The sequence below is a fragment of the Aythya marila genome (assembly GCF_965140915.1).
Source record: "Aythya marila genome assembly, chromosome: 20".
Classification (NCBI taxonomy): domain Eukaryota; kingdom Metazoa; phylum Chordata; class Aves; order Anseriformes; family Anatidae; genus Aythya; species Aythya marila.
Window position 1 is genome coordinate 1,144,903 of NC_139061.1, and position 17,391 is coordinate 1,162,293.

Below are 17,391 nucleotides of genomic sequence, written 5' to 3' on the forward strand. Positions count from 1 at the left end.
ATATCCCTAAGCTCTACATCTAAGCGTCTTTTGAAGACTTCCAGGGATGGTGACTCCACCACTTCCCTGGGCAGCCTGTTCCAGTGCCTCACAACCCTTTCTGTAAAGAAGTTCTTCCTAACATCTAACCTAAAACTCCCCTGGCTCAACTTAAGCCCATTCCCCCTCGTCCTGTCACCAGGCACGTGGGAGAACAGGCCAACCCCCACCTCTCTACAGCCTCCTTTAAGGTATCTGTAAAGAGCAATAAGGTCACCCCTGAGCCTCCTCTTCTCCAGGCTGAACAAGCCCAGCTCCCTCAGCCGCTCCTCGTAGGACTTGTTCTCCAGGCCCCTCACCAGCTTCGTCGCCCTTCTCTGAACCCGCTCAAGATGTGCAGGTCTCACATCCTAGCTTTGGTGGTGTTCCTTTTGTGCTGGAGCTAGGTGGGGAGAGTGCTTGGGAAGGGCAGAACACCTGCAGCAGTGCTGCCTGGCTGGCCCAGAGCTGCTGCAGGGTTTCATGGCAGCCTGTTAATTCAGCTGCTGGGATGCAGTGCCAGCACAGCAGGGGTTTGGGTACAGGTGGCTCATCTGAGTGAGGAGCCTGTAGGATGTCAGATTTCGTCTGGAATGCAGTAACAGTTAAAGCTATAAACAAAGCAGTATTCATGCTTAATACTTACAGCACTGAGCACTTCTCAGAATTCAGTCTATTCCGGATAGCCAGGCTATTAAATTAGTTGAAATGTGGCTGGGCAAGCTAAAGGGATCATGATCAATAGCTTGAAGTCTGGTTGGTGGCTGATAACAAGCAGGGTAATTCAGGTGTTGATCCAGGAGCCTGTGTTATACATCTCCATGAGCGGATGATGAGACTGAGTACACCCCCAGCAGCTTTGCAGGCAGTACTAATTTAGGGGGGGGTGACAGGCGCACTGACCAGCAGAGCTGTACTTCAGCAGCACCTCGAGAGAGCTGCTCTTTGGGCTGATGGGGACACATGGAGCTCAGCAAGAAGAGGAAAGTTCTGTGAGGGTGTCATCGCCCTGTTGTCACTGCTGGGAGGAGACCCTCCTGCTATTGTAGATGAAGGGACAACAGAGTCAGGTTGCTGTTTGATAGATTCAGGCTGGACATAAGAATAAGCTTGCACAGGGAAGGTGGTGCAGCTCTTGGACAGGTCCCCAGAGAGGAGGGGAGACCATCCAGCCTTGGAGGCTTTCAAGTCTTCTAAGCAAATCTGTGACTGCCCCAGTAGTGTTGGCAGCTGTCCTCTCTGAGCAGGAGCCTGGCCCAGACACCTGTGGCAGTCCCTTCTGACCAGTAGTTCTGTGACTTGTGTTATACCTGTTAAAATCAAAAGTTCTGAAAGTAATTAAAAATATATATCCTCTTTTATCAGATAGGACCTGAGTTCAAAATCGTCACTTACATTCACCTTGAAAAAAGCCACGTGCTGTTTCAGATGATGACTGGGTTTGCCTGCAGTTTGTGATGGAGCACGGGGTGCGTTTCTGTGTGAGTCAAGGGCAATTCCTGCATGCAGTGTTGGTGCACTGCAGTGTGATGCAAACGTTGCTCCTGTATGGCAGAAAATGTGTTCATGTTTGCATTACAAGAAGGTGAAAAGCAGCTTATTCTGCAGCTGTTTGAAAGCCCTGCCTTCTGAAAGCTAAGTACAGGAGTTGGTTTAAACCCAACTTCAAACTCTGGAGTAACCCTCTTCTCCCCATGATACACCTTGATGCATTCCCAAAAAGGGCTGGGAAGGAGGAAAGACTCAAGCATGACTTGGCAGCATCTGAAAGTATTCCCAGAGTGTTGAGAGGTCTGTAAAGACGGTCCAATTCTCTCTTCTGGAGCATATTTTCCATTAAATAGATTCCCAAACGATGCCTGAAACTTGCACATGCTTCCTCAGCACAGTTATCCTTGACCTGGAACTGTGAGAGGAGAATGACTGGAGGGGGGCAAAAAAAAAGCTCTGGACTAGAACTGTGTTGCAAAGTGGGAAAAAAAAAAGGGGGGGGGGTTGTTACTGCAGAGTAATAGATGGTAATGTACTCCCTGTCTTGGGAGCCTAAGAGCAAGCGTTTTCAGGAGAAGAAAAACAGGAAAAAATTAAGACCAGTAGCTAGCTGTTACATTTTGTGAATTTTACACTGTTTCCCTGAGGTGCAGGTGAAAAATGGCTAGAATAGAACCATGTGAGAGCAAAATTGATTAGAAATGTTGCCCTGAACCCAGGGGGAACCCACGGGGAACCCCCTGTGCGCCTGCCAGAGCTGTGCTCCGTCTGGGCTGGAGGTGGCTCAGGCAGAAGACACCACTGCTTCCAGCAAACCCAGCGGCGCAACGCAAATACTGGGTTGGATTTTACAATGATTGATTTTAAGATAAATAGGTAATACATGTATGTTTGAGCAGAGTGATGGACTAGATTGCTTTGTTGAAGAGGGAGAGAGTGTAGAGGGAAGATGGATTGCAGCTGGGCTCCGTGGGCTGCTCCAATGACACCGGTCAAGTTTCCAGCCAGGTGCTGTGCACATCTGCCAAGGATTTTGAATGCTGATCCCAGTGTAGAGCAGAGAATTTGAGCTGCTGGAGAAGAAAAGCATGGGGAAAATGTCCTCGTCTTCATGGCTCTTGAGTCTGGTAATGTTGCTCAGATAACATTTGAATAAATTTGTTCTATTCGTAGTACCAGTACCACAGCTTTGCATTCTGGTACAGACATCTCTGTGCACCAGAGGGAGAGGAGAGTTATTGTGTTGCGTTGTTATCTGCACACATTGTAGTAAAAATAAGATGTTCCCTGAAAGAACAAAAAATATTTGCAGACCCTCTCTCCTATAACGTATCCTAGAGGATAGCTCTTCATCCTGCAAGAGTCTCTCTGCATGCTTTTAAAGATACCTTCTTCCCTCTTTTAATGTTGCCATAGTGTGTACAAGTTTTGAAGACTGGAGATGTTAATTAATGTCACATAATTCTCTCTTAGAGTAACTTATGGAGACACATCTTCCTTATAAGGAGCTGAGGTGGGAAGGTGTGAAGCAGTTTATTTGATGGATACCTTTTCTAGATGGTGACTAGTAAATCTCAGTGCCCTTGTGAAGGGCACGCACAGAATGGAAACATAATTCAAAAAATAAGAGCGGGTGTCTCTAATAGAGCCCTTGTTTAGCTTGGGGGAAAAATGAACAAATAAGCACATGACCTAAACTAGGAAATCCTGGCGGCTGACAGGGAGCGGTTTTGTGGGAATCACTCAAAACACAGGTCTTAAAATGAGATCTGGGAACACCTGTGTATCTTGATGTAAGCATGCATAAAATGTGTTCCTTGCCCCCCAGGCAGTAGCACAGGTACTTGCAGAGGGATGCACGAAGCCGACAGCCAGCCTGAACAGGGTGACATGCCAGATGATGCTTTCCTTTCTGAAATTGAAGTGTGTCAGTAGGAGAGCAGCTGGAGTCAGCTTTTCAAAGGAGATCTGCAGCTCAGAGCTGACTTGGCTGCACGCTCCGCTGAGATCTGAGCTGGAAGCTGTGCACCGCTCTTGCAGAGGCATCTCAAGCTCCTGTGGCTCCCAGCTCCTGCACCTGTGTTGGACTTGCCGCATGCCATGCGAAATCTGCCCGAACTCTGCCTTTGTTGAAGTCCATTGCTGGCTGAAGACAGAAGGGGGCTCATCTGCAGGGGCAGAGGCTGAGCGCTGGAGTGGTAGGGCAGCCACACGTACAGCAGCATTCATGTACTCCTTGGAGTACCCACTAATCCTGTTTAGTTTACTCCTGTCTAGCTCGTGATTTATGTGGTCAAATGATCGCATATAAAACCTCTACTCTCCTCTGGAGTGTATTTACTGTATGCCAGGTTTGATGTAAACCATTTTGAGAAAGTTACTCTCGAACTTCGTGATGTTGGAACTTTCTTCTGTCTGCTTATAAAGCTGGCAGTGTAATTACTGTAGTCCAGTTGCAAGATACTGAGAGAGAAATTAATTCCCAAAATGACCTAAAGTAGCTTTAGGAAAACAAAAGTTAAGTCCTTTAATCTCCGTGTGTGGTTGAGATGCTCCTTTCTTTTCAAATAAAGTTCTCATTTAGCACTGTCAAGTTTCTGCAGAGTAACCATTAGTCCTGTCACCTATTCAGGACAGAGCCTGGCTGGTTTAAAATGCACTAAGCTTCACTCTGATCACAAACCAGCTTTTCTACGTGAGGCTGAAGCGATATCCACGAACACCTCTTTTTATCTTGGCTTTGCAGCATAGCATGTAATTTTCTGTACTGCTTGAGCTCCAGCGTCTAGGCAACGGGAGGTGAGCTGAGGACCTGGTTTCAAACTTAAGTCTTTGTTTTTTGAAACAGACCAACCCCCAATCTGAAACCTCAGATATTATTCAAGTACATCAAGGCACATCAAGGAAATGTGAAGTGACACATTTGGAACAAAAGCTTGTTTGTAGTCAGATGGCTTCATACGGGGTGCTGAGCACTTAGTCAGATACGGATGGGCAGGAGCAGTGCTCACCTCTCTCCTGCCCTCCTGTGGGTACAGTAAATGTGACTCGGGTCAGTTAAACCTGCAGATGGTATTTTCACGTGGATGCTGCAGTTGAGTTCCTCGCTTTTCTGTCTTTGTTCTGGAACTCCTCTCACTATTCAAGACAGTGTCATGTGTTGAGGTTTCTTTTGAGCACGTCCTCTGTTGGGTTGCATTGCACGTGGTGGCTGATGCTCATTCAGACGTGGTGGTTATGGCTCTGCTCAAAGGAGCCAGGCCCACCTCACTGAGGAGTTTGTTCTTGTGGGGCTGGAACACAGTCTGTGGTTAGCATTGGAGAGAAACAGAACCTATTTGTTTTTTAAATGCCAACTTGAAGTGGAATTGAACTTGCTCTTGTGCTTGTCTCAGCATTCAGGCAGCATCACTGAGGTCTTAGCAAGGGAAAGTTTGACTCAAACGTTACTAAGAAGAATCACTTGCAATAGTTAACTGTGCACACAAAGCCCTGAATTTTGTGTGCCTGGCCATACACTGCTTTCTGGGTTCCTGCAGAGCGGTCTTGGTGGTCTCTGTCTGTGGCTTGGTGTTCTCTCTGGTTCAGGAAGGCTCTAGCTGGTTTTACTTGGTGACAGGGTATATTTTAGATATGGATGCATGGTTCAGGAGGAGGTTATATGCAACTTATGCCAGTTTTCTGTCTTTTTTGCAGGAGTGACAGGAGTAAAAGCAGATCGTTTTGAGGAAGCAATGACAGCAAAGCACTGTGCGCTGTCACTGGTGGGAGAGCCCATCATGTACCCGGAGATCAACCGCTTCCTGAAGCTCCTGCACCAGCACAATATCTCCAGCTTCCTCGTTACAAACGCACAGTTTCCAGATGAGATTAGGTAAGGCTGGACAAAATAACTCTGTTCCAAGGCATTTCAGTGCTGACCTCTGTTGTAATGCCATTTTATCGTTTGTCCAAGTCAGCTCTGCACAAGTGCTGACAATAAAAAAGAAAAGCTTACTTGGCACCTGTTCGATTTTAACCTTAATCTCCCTGTGTTTCTTCATCTTTCTCTCTCCCAGCTTGATTTTTTCTTTTTTATATCTCTTAAAGTGTGATCACTTCTTGAAGTGAAGAGAATGTAATATCGTATCTCCTGGAGGTGTGAGGGAAGGAGAGCAGCAAGTGAGCTGTGTCTTGTGCTTGGGGATGCAGATACCTGGCGCGAGTGTTTGACAGCTAGAGCAGGCCAAACGCAAGTTGTCTGTATGGTTTGTCTGCTTCCTTTGCAGTCTGACATCTGCTCTGACTGCCTTATAAACAGTCGTAACAGCTCAAACCCAAGGTCTGTACGGGTCAGCCTCTGCAGCAGGACCCAGAGCACAGTGTAAGAGCACAGGAGAAGCACAGCAATACGTTAACCTCATCTGCAGAAGCAGGAGCAGTAGTTACTATCTCCCTCTCATAGGGACTTGTGCTAAACATTCACACAACAATTCAAGAACTCCAAGAGAGTTTTTACAAATATGAAGCATTGCTGATTCAGATGTCTTTTAGCAACCAGGCCATGTTTAACAAAAATAAGGAATATAGCAAGGAAACATAGTTAATGCCCTTGCTCTGCACAGTAGTGTGAGCTGCAAGGTGGCTGGGAACTGATTTGAACACCATCAGCTAACAATGCTGACAAAATCCATCCCTGGAGTTAGTTGAGCAAGTTAGTGCAGCTGTATGCGGGGTGGTTCTGGTATGTTGCTCAGCTTATTTCAGTTCAATGCCTTTCCATATTAGTGCTTTCTGAGAGAGCTTCCTTTTTACTTCCTTTTTGTGGTCTGAATATGGCAGTGAGGGGGGAAGGGCATGCAATTTTTGAGTGAGTAATTATACGCTACAAAGGCATTCCAAATGATTGAATAATTGTGTAATCAAGTTACTTTAAGTCATGTATTATGTGCCTGATAGACAGAAATTGCTCCTTCCTAAAAATAGCATTTTAAAAGGAGAGCATACTATATTTTGCAGCTGATCTCTTAGGATCTGCTGAATGTTGTTAAAAAGAAACAAAGTGATAAAATGCTAGTCTTGCTGTTGTTAAAAGTTGCAACTGATCTTTGGTTAATCAAAGCAAATGACTTGCATAATACAAGAACTGAAGTGTGCACCGAGTTCATTTTTCTATTGTCAGAAGAGGGGAGCTATAGTCTAAAAGTTGGTCCTAAAATAGGCAGCATGACCTCTGGCATTCAGCACGCAAACTCAGAGCACGTCTGGGGTGTTCCCTGGCTTTGGGGGGACTCGGTGGGTCTCCAGCGTGGTACTGCCTGTGCCTTCCTCTTTCTTTGTGTTTGGGCTGCAGCTTCGTCTGCCTCCAGACAAACACTTTTTCATAAAGCAAAAGCGATTTCATTGGTGTGAGCTCATTCTACCTGGCTCTTGTCCTCTTTTATTGTTTTTGATTATTGCCTGTGAACAAGAACCCTCACATCTATGTCTGCATTTATGAACATCAGTAATAGTGAGCAGATGCTCATTATTGCTCACAAAAATGAGCATTTCCTTATTATATTGTTGTTTCTGGGTTTTTGTATCATTAAGCAAGTTGCATTGTTTTTCTTGCTTGTAAAACTACCCCATGGCTGGTGGTCTGAAGTCAGTTTACTGCTACACAACTTAGTTGTGATTTCTGCATGAGTTCATCTTACACATAGTAAATGCCATGAATTTCAGTTTGGTCTCCTGGATGGGATCTCAGCTGTCTTCAGTTGTGGTAGTTTGCAAACTATAACCCAAAATTAAGGAGAAACTTTCAAAAACCTATCCTAGTAGTGTGCAACTAAATTTCCTGTTAATTATGAAATCTGGGTGTGTTCAGGGAAGATCGGTTTGTGCTGTTTCTCCCTGGTGATGGGTGTACCCCTGGTTTCCCTTTTACCTTGTCCCCCGTTTGGCGAGAGCGTGCAGGAAGTCATGCTGGTTCCTGGCCATGGCAGAGCTCTGTGGGCAGCTCTGGTTTGCAGCAATTTGGGGCAGAAATCCCTTGCTGGCATCTCTTAAGGAGAGAGAGAGATTAAGGAGTTATCTTAAGGAGTTAGCTTTCTCCAGTGCTGAGTCTGCTGCCTCTTGCCTGTCCTTGGGATTCATTCAGATCCCTGGAAGAGATGATTTTCTCAGCTCGTGTTTTAAAAAAAACACTTGCTCCATCTTCACTGGGGTCTCCTAATTAGGCAAATGTAGCTTTAAGGAAAGACAAAAAGTATTTTGGCTATGTTCATTGTATTTGAATACTTCAGTCCACTCGTGGCTAGAACATTTGGTCATTTCTGGAGCTTGTGGCTTTGGGCTGGCAGTCCAGACAAGCTTAATTGCAAAACAGTTTTTTTAACCGAAAACGTTGTATTTGCTCTGGGCTATTTCATTCTTTAGTCTAAATACATACTGAGAAAGTATGTTTACATAGGTTGAGTGTTCATGTCGAGTAATTGGATTTTCTGGCTGCTAACAGCTCTGCTAGGACTTGTTCTGGACAGTTCTTGTCATCCTGTCACCTCTGGGGAGGGTGAGGCACTTTGGTGTATTTTTAGGTGGCGTCATTTGGCAGCAGAACAATAGCTTCTAATTTGTTCTCATCTTCTAAAGGACCAAATCAATCTGGGACTGTAGTCTGCTCATTAACAGCCTTCACACATGCACATTAAAAAAAAAAAAAAAAAACACTTGCAAAGCATTGTCCTAAAACTGCTAAGAGCTGGAGGCCCTCATTTTGTCTCCCTGAGGACAGCAGAGGAATGAGTGTGTTACACCTGCTACCTTATCAGTCCTCTCTGTGGCAAGGGAGCTCTCTTTAGTTTGCTCCTTTTTTTTGTCCTTCATTATCCCTTTGCTAATGGACTTCATCGTTGCTCATTCTCTTTTATACCCTTTGGGATTTAGGGAATGAATTATGCTCTTTGCAGAGCCTCTTGACCTATGCTCTTAGCAGGGCAGGGGAGGTTTCATCATCTGGAAGTTACCTGTGTTGGGCTCCCAGATGCTGTGTTCACCAGCACTGTGTAACCAGATGCACTTTATATGAAATAAGAGTCCTGGAAGTGGAAGGAGAACACTGGGGGAGGGGGGTGGCACTTTGTTTTTTTAACAGCTTTGATTTTCCTTCAAAACATTATTTGACAGATGATGCCAGCTGCAACTAAGTAAGTTCAGTGTGTCCAGCAGTAGAAATTGGCTGAATTAAGGTTGTATTTCTGTTGAATGGATTTACTTTTCCATAGGCCAGGGTGAATAGCAGGTCAGGGGAAGGGGCTGAGCTTCATGGCTTTTACCCATGTGGGCTGTGGTGTGAAAAGGAGTCGGTGCCTCGCATGAACCCATGGCAGCCTGCAATGGGAAACGTTTCTGAGTGTTTTACAAGTACACTTCAGTGAAGCATGTTCCAGCTCAGTGAGGAAAAGATAACCTTGTATCTCAAAGATGTCCTTTGTATGTGGTACTCTTACCTTTGGGGTATATTAAGTGCTGAAAGAAAATTGTAACATCTTACTGGTAAGAGCGGTCATTTGGCAGTGGTGTGAAATGCTGAACCTTAAGAGTTTCCCTATGAATACAGCATAGCTCCTGTTGCTACTGGACCAGCAGAGCAGCTTGTTGGCAGATGCTGTATTTTTATACATGCCTTGGTAAGAATGCCCACGTTCAGTTAACAGTAATATCTGAAAATAACAATCCCCTTCTTTTTATTACCAAGGAACCTCGAGCCAGTAACGCAGCTGTATGTCAGCGTGGATGCCAGCACCAAAGAGAGCCTGAAAAGAATTGATCGACCCCTCTTCAAGGATTTCTGGCAGAGGTTTCTAGACAGTTTAAAGGCCTTGTCTGAAAAGGTACCCATATGAGAATATTTTTTCCTTCCTTCTACATCTTACCTACTTGGGACAAAAGTGGGAGGATGGAGGGTCTTAAGATACATCCAGAATCCACTCTGAGGTCTGTTAGCAGCATGTTTTGCACATAAGTTGTATAATACGTAAAACTCCAGCATGGTTGATCAGTTTTCTGTGTGAGAAGAAATTCCATAACTAGGAGAGGAGAATGTGTCAAATGGGACAGTAAACTTTGTAAGTTTAAGATAACGAATATAAGATGTGAAGATAAGAGATGAGTTTATAAGATTTCATAATGGAATGAAACATGGATACTGATGGCTGCTCAAAAGATTAGAAATTCAGGGAAGCCTAGGAAGAGTTGTAAATCCACACAGTACTCAGCACTGATTCTCAAAGGCTCCCTTGAAATTGAATTACATAAAGGTCGTAATTTGTGTGCTGGAGATTCCTAGCTCTACTTGCCCTCCTGCTACATAGTTCTAAGCGCATCTGCTTACGTCTGGAAGATTTAGTTGAAATAGTGTATTTGAGCATAGTTATAAGGGTGTCCCTTTGCACTGTCAGTATTTTGTGCCTGTGCAAGACAGCTGAATGGTGACCTGAAAACACAGGCTCGTGTCTGCTGCTGTTGTCTCAAAATTCAGTCCACCGTGTTAGTGTTTTTAATAGTGATTAATGAATCACTCTTGGTCACAGCATCACATGAATTAATAAGAAAAGTGCTTCATGAATGCCTTTCCTCACTTGTTTACTGGTACTGCACTCTGATGGAAACAAGTACGGCTATTTACTGTTTTGGCAGAAGTTTATATGTTACCTGCTGAGATGAACAGGCAAGAGACTGTTTCATTTGAATCAAATTTACTGCCTTCTGAGATGACAATGTTGGACCATTTTCTGCCAAATATGCTTACATTAGGAGATCCAGGAGACTCAGTGTAATTGAGTGACACTTTCTTCTGCAAAGGCATGTGGGTAGCTTTATCAAGCAGTTTTTAAGTGCCAGCTGATCTTGTTGAGCAAAATCTCAGGCCGAATACTGAGCTGACTGAAATTGAGTACAAACTTTATCATTAAATACTCTGAGTAGGAGAAGCTGTGGAAATAGGAAGGGGGACTAAAATACTGAAAGCAAAAATACTGGAGAAGTCTTTTGGGAAGCTGATTTTTGCTCTCCTGTCTCTCTTGACCCTGGTAGATAGGGTTCATCCATTGCCGCATGTTGTCAGAAATTTCCTTGCAAAGAACTGAATGTGAAAGTATTGGCAAGTCTGTCCATGCAGCTAAAAATACCCTGGTCAAGGTGAAGAACAAGAAAAAAAAAAAAAAAAAGCTCAGCTAGCAGGTGCATTTTCTCCTAAAAACAACTGCACTTTGAAGGGTCCTTGAAACACTGATAACACAAGAGCCAATTAATAGTTTCTCCAATGGGTAATGCACTGTTCTGCCAGCCCCTGCTCAGCTGCACATTGTGTCATCAAACACAGGCAGCAGCAAGGAGTCTCAAGGAAGTTGCTGTTCATAAGTTTTCATTTAATGTTACATGTAGTTGTGGCACCTACAAAATATCTTGAGCTGCTTCTGGGTGGAAGCAACTGTTTTCCTTCCAAGTGCACTGCTTGGTGTTCACCTGTGATTGTAAGCACCTTTCTTTAGGACTGTGATGAATGAGGAGTGCTGAAAGCTAATGCACCTGCTGATATTCCTGAGAAATACAGCTTCTGTTTCAGAGTGGATGGTGATGTGCTGATGCATTGTGTTGGGAAAGTGATGCTAATATATCTGGAAATAAAATACAAGTCCAATATTTTCACACAGCCTGACAAACTATCCAGGTTTATTCAATTTAATTCTCCTGAGACTGAGACAAGCTGGCATTGCAGCTGATATGAGTCACTGCTAATAAGAATCACTGATAGGCTTGATCTGGGTGCATTTTAAAAAATAAACAGAAATGGGCAAAGGGAGTTTGGAAGGAAGAAAAAAACAAAAACAACAAAATGGTTGTACCTTGCTGCGCTTGCTTCTGTGTTTGGCAAGTGCTGCTCCTGCTTGCATGATGCCCACTGGCAGGTAGAGAGCCTGGCTGTTCTGTGGCTGTGTGCTTGGTGCTGCAGGGATGGGCAGTTAGAGACAGGAGTGAATTTAATAATGCATTGTTCCCAGTGTGCTTTCACAGCATCATGCAGCATGTTAGTGATTAGTTGCTACGGCATTTGCAAGGGAAGTTCAGGAATAAAAAAAAAAAAAAAAACAAAAAACTTTTGTGATTTCTGCAACAAACAGGAAGGAACCCTGTCCTTGTCCCCTGCTATGTGGTTCAAGTGTTATCCTTCCTAGAGGAATTCTCATTTAGATGATCTTTGTGTTGAGTTTTCTATGCCAAGAAACGTTTCTTGAGAGAGGAATTTGTTAAACAGCAGGTGGACTCCCAGAAGGCTCCATTTGTTTCTTATCATGTCTTCCATCCTCCAGATCAAATCGAGAGGAAGAAGAAAGATGCTGTGTACAATTTAGAATATGCCTTTTCTGAATGTCACGTTTTGGAAGTCTCTGTAGTGGGTTTACGTGGCAAGGTTTTGGTAGCAGGGAGCCATAGGGGTGGTTTCTGTGAGAAAGATCTAGAAGCTGCCCCATGTTTGGGAAGGGCCCCATTGTTTTCCAGATCCGAGCCAATAAGCGATGTTGTTTTGCGCCTCTGTGAGAGCATATTTAAGACAGGGAAAAAACGCTGCGCCACACAGCAGCCGGGAGAGTCAAGGGAGTGGGAGAACAGCCTTGCACCAAGGTCAGTGTGGAAGGAGGGGGAGAGGTGCTCCAGGCGCCGGAGCAGAAGTCCCCTGCGGCCTGTGGTGAGGACCATGGTGAAGCAGGATGTCCCCCTGCAGCCCATGGAGTACCACGGTGGAGCAGGGTTCCACGCTGCAGCCCGTGGAGGAGACCACGGTGGAGCAGGTGGCCGTGCACCGACGGAGGCTGCCGCCTGTGGAAGACCCCTGCCGGAGCAGATTCCGGGCTGGACCTGTAGCCCGTGGAGAGGAGACCACGCAGGAGCAGGTGACCTGGCAGGAGCTGCTGCCCGTAGGGGAGCCAGGTTGGAGCAGTTTTCTCCTGAGGGATGGACCCCGTGGTACGGACCCATATCTGGAGCAGTTCTGGAAGAGCTGCTGCCTGTGGGAAGCCCACGCCGGATCAGTTCATCAAGGACTGCATCCCGTGGGTGGGACCCCACAGCACAGGGGACGAGAGTGACCGAGAAGGAGCGGCAGAGAAGAAGTGCTGTAGACTGACCATAACCCCCATTCCCCGTTCCCCTGCGCCGCTCGGGGGGAGGAGGTGGAAGAGGGTGGATGGGGGGGGGAAGGTGCTTTTGTTTTTTTTCCTTTGTTTTCTCACTTCTCTCGCTTGTTAGTTGTAGGCAATAAATCTTACTATCTCCTTATGCCGAGTCTGTTTTGCCCGTTACAATAATTATTGCGTGATTTTCTCATCCTTATCTCAATCCTTGAGCACTTTTCACATATTTTCTCCCCATTCCTCTTTGAGGAGGGGGAGTGAGAGAGCGGCTGTGGTGGAGCTCGGCTGCCCACTCGAGCGGAACCACGACAGTCTCATAGACTCATCCTCTGACAGCCTTTAGTTCATCAGAACAACTGGGAGATGACCCAAGTTGATGGACCAGGCATTTGGAAGAAGCGCTAAGAATGTGAATCCTTCTCTGCTAGGGAGGAGAAGTCTGTATTCCAGTGGTAGGAATTTCTTCCAGCCATTGCTTTTTCATAATGCGGTATCCGAATGAGAAATGAGGTGCAAATTAATTTCAAATGTCCAGAAGCTCAGGAGGGAAAAAATAGATTTTCCATACCTCATAATTTTCTTATCAAGCTGATGTTTTTTTTTTTTTTTTCCAAAAATACCTTTAACCAAATGTGTTGCCTGATGATGAGAACACGGAGCTGACATTGTGAGCTCTGAAACACCAGCAGACCTATGATCCATTTTACTTTTCTGACTTTGTGCTCTGTTTCCCTCAGTGTTACTCCAACAGGTTCTGTGGGTTGAGCAATACTTGAAAACTGTTATTCTTGCTGATGATAAATCACCAGACGTTTTCCCAAGCAATAGGGACGTTGACTGAGAAAAATGCGAAACACCCTGTTGCTGGTATGTGAAGTGGCGATGCAGTGACCCAGTATTGCAAAAGTGCTTATTTCTACCCAAGTGCACTGAAAATAACTAGAGAAAAATCGGTGATGGGCATAGCAGCAGGATGTGCCCTGTTTGTGGTTCAGCATTACGTTGCACCATCTCTGAGCATTTTTCAATTTCTATGTCTTTGGGAACACAAGATAACCTTTGAAGCAAGTGCCTGCTACTGCTTGGATACTTGTGGGTTTGAGCAGTAGGGGAATATTCCTTGTTGGTGTTCAGGTGCTCTGAGGAGCACTCTTCCACCCTTGACGTGGTGTCACCTCTTCTGTCTGTGTCTTCTTGACTTAATCATGATAAATCCTGTCCAGTCGGCTCAGAACTTGCTGTGCTGCCAGGCACCGAGTAGGCACTGCTGAACTGCTTTAACTTTCAGGGGACAGGTGCCAATGTTCTCTGAAACAGATTGGAGCCATGCACAAAGCAAACAGGGGAAAAAACCCTTTAGGTTAATAGATGTTATGGCACTGTGGGAACTGATGATGAGGCAGAACCTTATCCTTCCTGTCCTTCCAGGAGGGTCACAAAAAGCAAAAGAAGTGGTTTATTGGTGCTTTCTGGAGTTCAGTGTCTTTATACATCATATACAACTCTTGCTTTAAATCTTGGGTAAAACCTTGCCTTCATTTTTTCCTTCTTCAGAGGAATTAAGATTTCATAGAGAAACAGGGTCATGGCTCTATGGGTGCAGTGTAGCAAAAGTCTCTTTTTTCCTCCCACTAAAAAGGACCAAAAAAAAATAAAACTCTTAGCTCTGCTTGTCCTAGGTTATCACATATTTGATAGGATGTTGGCTTTCCAAGGACTTCAGTGCCTGTGGCTCTGTCCCCCTTGCCATAAGGTGATAGAGGTGCTTTGTCCAGAGAAAGGCATGAAATATGAAATGTCTCATGTCTTCCAGTTCTGTGCTGGCACATTGCTTACAGGTAGTTCCTTTTACGTTTCTCAGCGATGACACCAACTTGCATATTTAAATGTTTTCAGTCTTGCATCTGTTGCTATTTCCTTTGGTCTTTTCCAATATGATTCTTTCTTCAAAGTTACCCTTGGCTTCTGTGTGATTACAAACATAGTGTAAATACATTGAGTTGCATCTTAAGCATGTTGTAGTGATGATTGTGTAATATATGACAGTAATGATTTCTTTTATGAGAAGAGCACATTTGATTTGCATGGAGATTATTTATGTGGTTACTGGGGGGAGGGACTGGTTTGTAGAGCCTCGTCTGTTTCTGAGCGCTAAGTGACTTTTTGAGGAGAATTTAAATGTAAAAATTTCTAACAGATGTTAGAATCAGTAATCAATTTTGCTACTATACATTTAGAAGTATTTGACTCTTCTGCACAGAAAATGCTCTCTACCAGCTGTGTGCTTGTTTTAATAGTTTTGCTAATGAGACTTCTGGTGTAAGCCTTCTGAAATGCAATATGATGTGTTACAAAGGTACGATATTAAGTTATAGTTTCTGAAATACATCATCTCCTTTCAGCTTAGCTTAGAGCAAGCAGCAATCCAAATGAGGCTTCAGCAAGATTCTTGGCATCAGAGGGAGTGAAATCTTATTTCTGCTGTCTCTTCCAGTATCTCTCGGTTCGCTTGCAGGCAAGAAAAGGGGAAAAATGTTCATAAACACACTTCATAATCAAAAATGATCCAATATTCCGAGGCGCTGGTTGTTGCTGTGCCTTAAGAAGACAGGATAGCGAGCCTGGCTGAGAAGCAAGGTGTCTCTGGCCTACTGGGGGAGCTGTCCCAGTCCTTCCCCAGCGCTTTGCCCCCTCTCCGCACCAGTCCTCTCCTTGCTCACCATGCGGGGCTGTGGGCAGCCGGGCTTCAGGGCTGCTGGTGGAGCCAAAGGGGGGCTGCAGCCACCTCCTGCCTGCAGGAGATGCCTCCCCAGGAGAAGTGGGAAGGGAGAGGTGGGCTTTGACCTCTGAAGTGTAAATGGAAGAAACAAGAGGGCTCTCCTCCTCCAAGTTCACCCTTCTGTTTCCCTCTTGGCTAGCACACACCATTTGGCTTACCTATTTCTGCTGCTAACACTTTCATTGGAAGCATTTATTATCCCTACCTTCAATTAAATGTGGTCTGTCTCTTGCCTTGAGCCTCTTCCTAGACACTGTAAGAGACTGGATTTGTAGAGAACGCAGTTCAGTGACCACTAAGGAATGGCTGCTCTGTTCCGCAGGGCTCAGCTTTGGGAGCCAGAACTGCCGGCTGCCCAGCGGGCCCCATGGTCTCGAGGACGACATTTTGCTCTTTCGTTCCCTGGTTGTGGAACAGAGCAATGGTCTTCATCCAAGGGCACCCTGTGAGGAAGAGAGCACGTGTGTGTTTTTGTGGAATCTAAAGAAGGAGAAAGTGAATCTAAAATTCTGCTTGTGGCAACTAAGCAAAACAAATTTATATCTGCAGTTTATTTGAAAGCATGTTTTTATTTAAACCTATAAAGTTAAAGCTACTGGGCCAAATGCCATGGACTGGGATTGTGCAGAGCACTGTATAATATTCCATTCTGCTAAATGCATTAGCTGTTGAATTTCTCTTCTCACTGACCGAGTATCAGTGGCTCTAGCATGATGATTCAGATAAGAAGTGTTTATTTGGTTCATCGAATCTATTCATTTGACATTTCAGGGAAGATGAGTTGACAAAGCATCTGCAAGACTGATCTATTTTCTCATCTCAGAGTGTAAAATTGATGGAAATAAAAAAAAAAAAAAAAAAAAAGGATTTTGTAGGAATGTGGTAGCTGGTGTGCTGGTGCTCCTCAGAATGAGAGGGAACATAGCCACGGACCCCATGCCAGGTGGAAAAAAACAGGGGGTGGATTGCTCTAGAGAGGGTGAGAAACCCTCTCACAAGCTGTGGTGGATGGAGTGCTGCAGCTGTGTTCAGGCGACCAAGGCTTGCAGAAGTACTGGAGTGACAGACGGAGTTCCTTTCCCAGGGCAGTTGGGGGCCACACGTCCCCTGGTGAAGCAGCATCTGGGAAGGCTCCTCCTCCACCTTGGGGTGAAACCAGAGTGCTCGGCTCAACCTGCCGCGACGGTGCTCTGACCAAACGTAGCAGGGCTGGGGCTGAAACAGAGGAGCACTTAGCCTCTTCCTTCAGCTCTCTTGTAGGGCAGGATCCTGTGGCAGGTAGGTGGTAGCGGAGCTATCATAAATAATGTCTGTGATCAGGGAGGTGGTCTGTGACCTCCTGAACCATGTGCCCCATCCCTTGTTTCCACTGGTGCTGAAAAACCCATCTGGAGCCTTGTTGACTTGCAAGTCGTGTGCTCGAGAGCCAAGTTCTGCACTTCCTCCTTGGACAAAAGTGCTGTTAGATTTGCCAATATAAGAAGTGCAGAAATCATACCAGGTGCATTCAGAATCTCCTCTGAAGCTGCTGAATTGCTGTTGTGTCTTTTAGATAAATTTTGGGAATTTATTGTCTTGTACATACTTAAATACAGAAAGCTGGTAATTAGTAAAAGGTCAAAGAAGATTGGTAAATCAAAGGTGATTTATTTCTCATTTCTCATGCAGCTAAGGCTTTGGGATGAGTGAACTTAGTTGAAACAGTTTTGAGAGAAGCCATTTTGAAGTGCAGTAGGTGCAGTTGCTGTACTGAACAGTGTTTTTTTGGGAAGCGGTTGGGGGAGGGTCGCCCTTTCTTATTACCCAGAAGAGCACTTGGATCCGTATAAATCTTTGCTGGAGGATCTGGTATTAGATGCACTGTAAATCATCTCTAACTGTTAGTTATAAAAACAGAGTAACATAGAGAATGTAAGTGGTGATGAGCCCTGGAATTGAAGAGCTGATGAT

The 17,391-nt window shown here is 45.0% G+C and overlaps 1 protein-coding gene across 3 annotated transcripts in view; it reads left to right on the forward strand.

Moving 5' to 3' along the window:
• Positions 1–17,391, forward strand: part of TYW1B (tRNA-yW synthesizing protein 1 homolog B) — a 107,212-nt gene that overhangs the window by 47,831 nt on the left and 41,990 nt on the right. For all 3 annotated transcript variants that reach the window (XM_082776612.1, XM_082776613.1, XM_082776614.1), the window contains 2 exons: positions 5,206–5,383; positions 9,227–9,362. In XM_082776612.1, the coding sequence (XP_082632738.1) occupies positions 5,206–5,383; positions 9,227–9,362 (314 nt within the window). The remainder of the gene's footprint in view (positions 1–5,205; positions 5,384–9,226; positions 9,363–17,391) is intronic.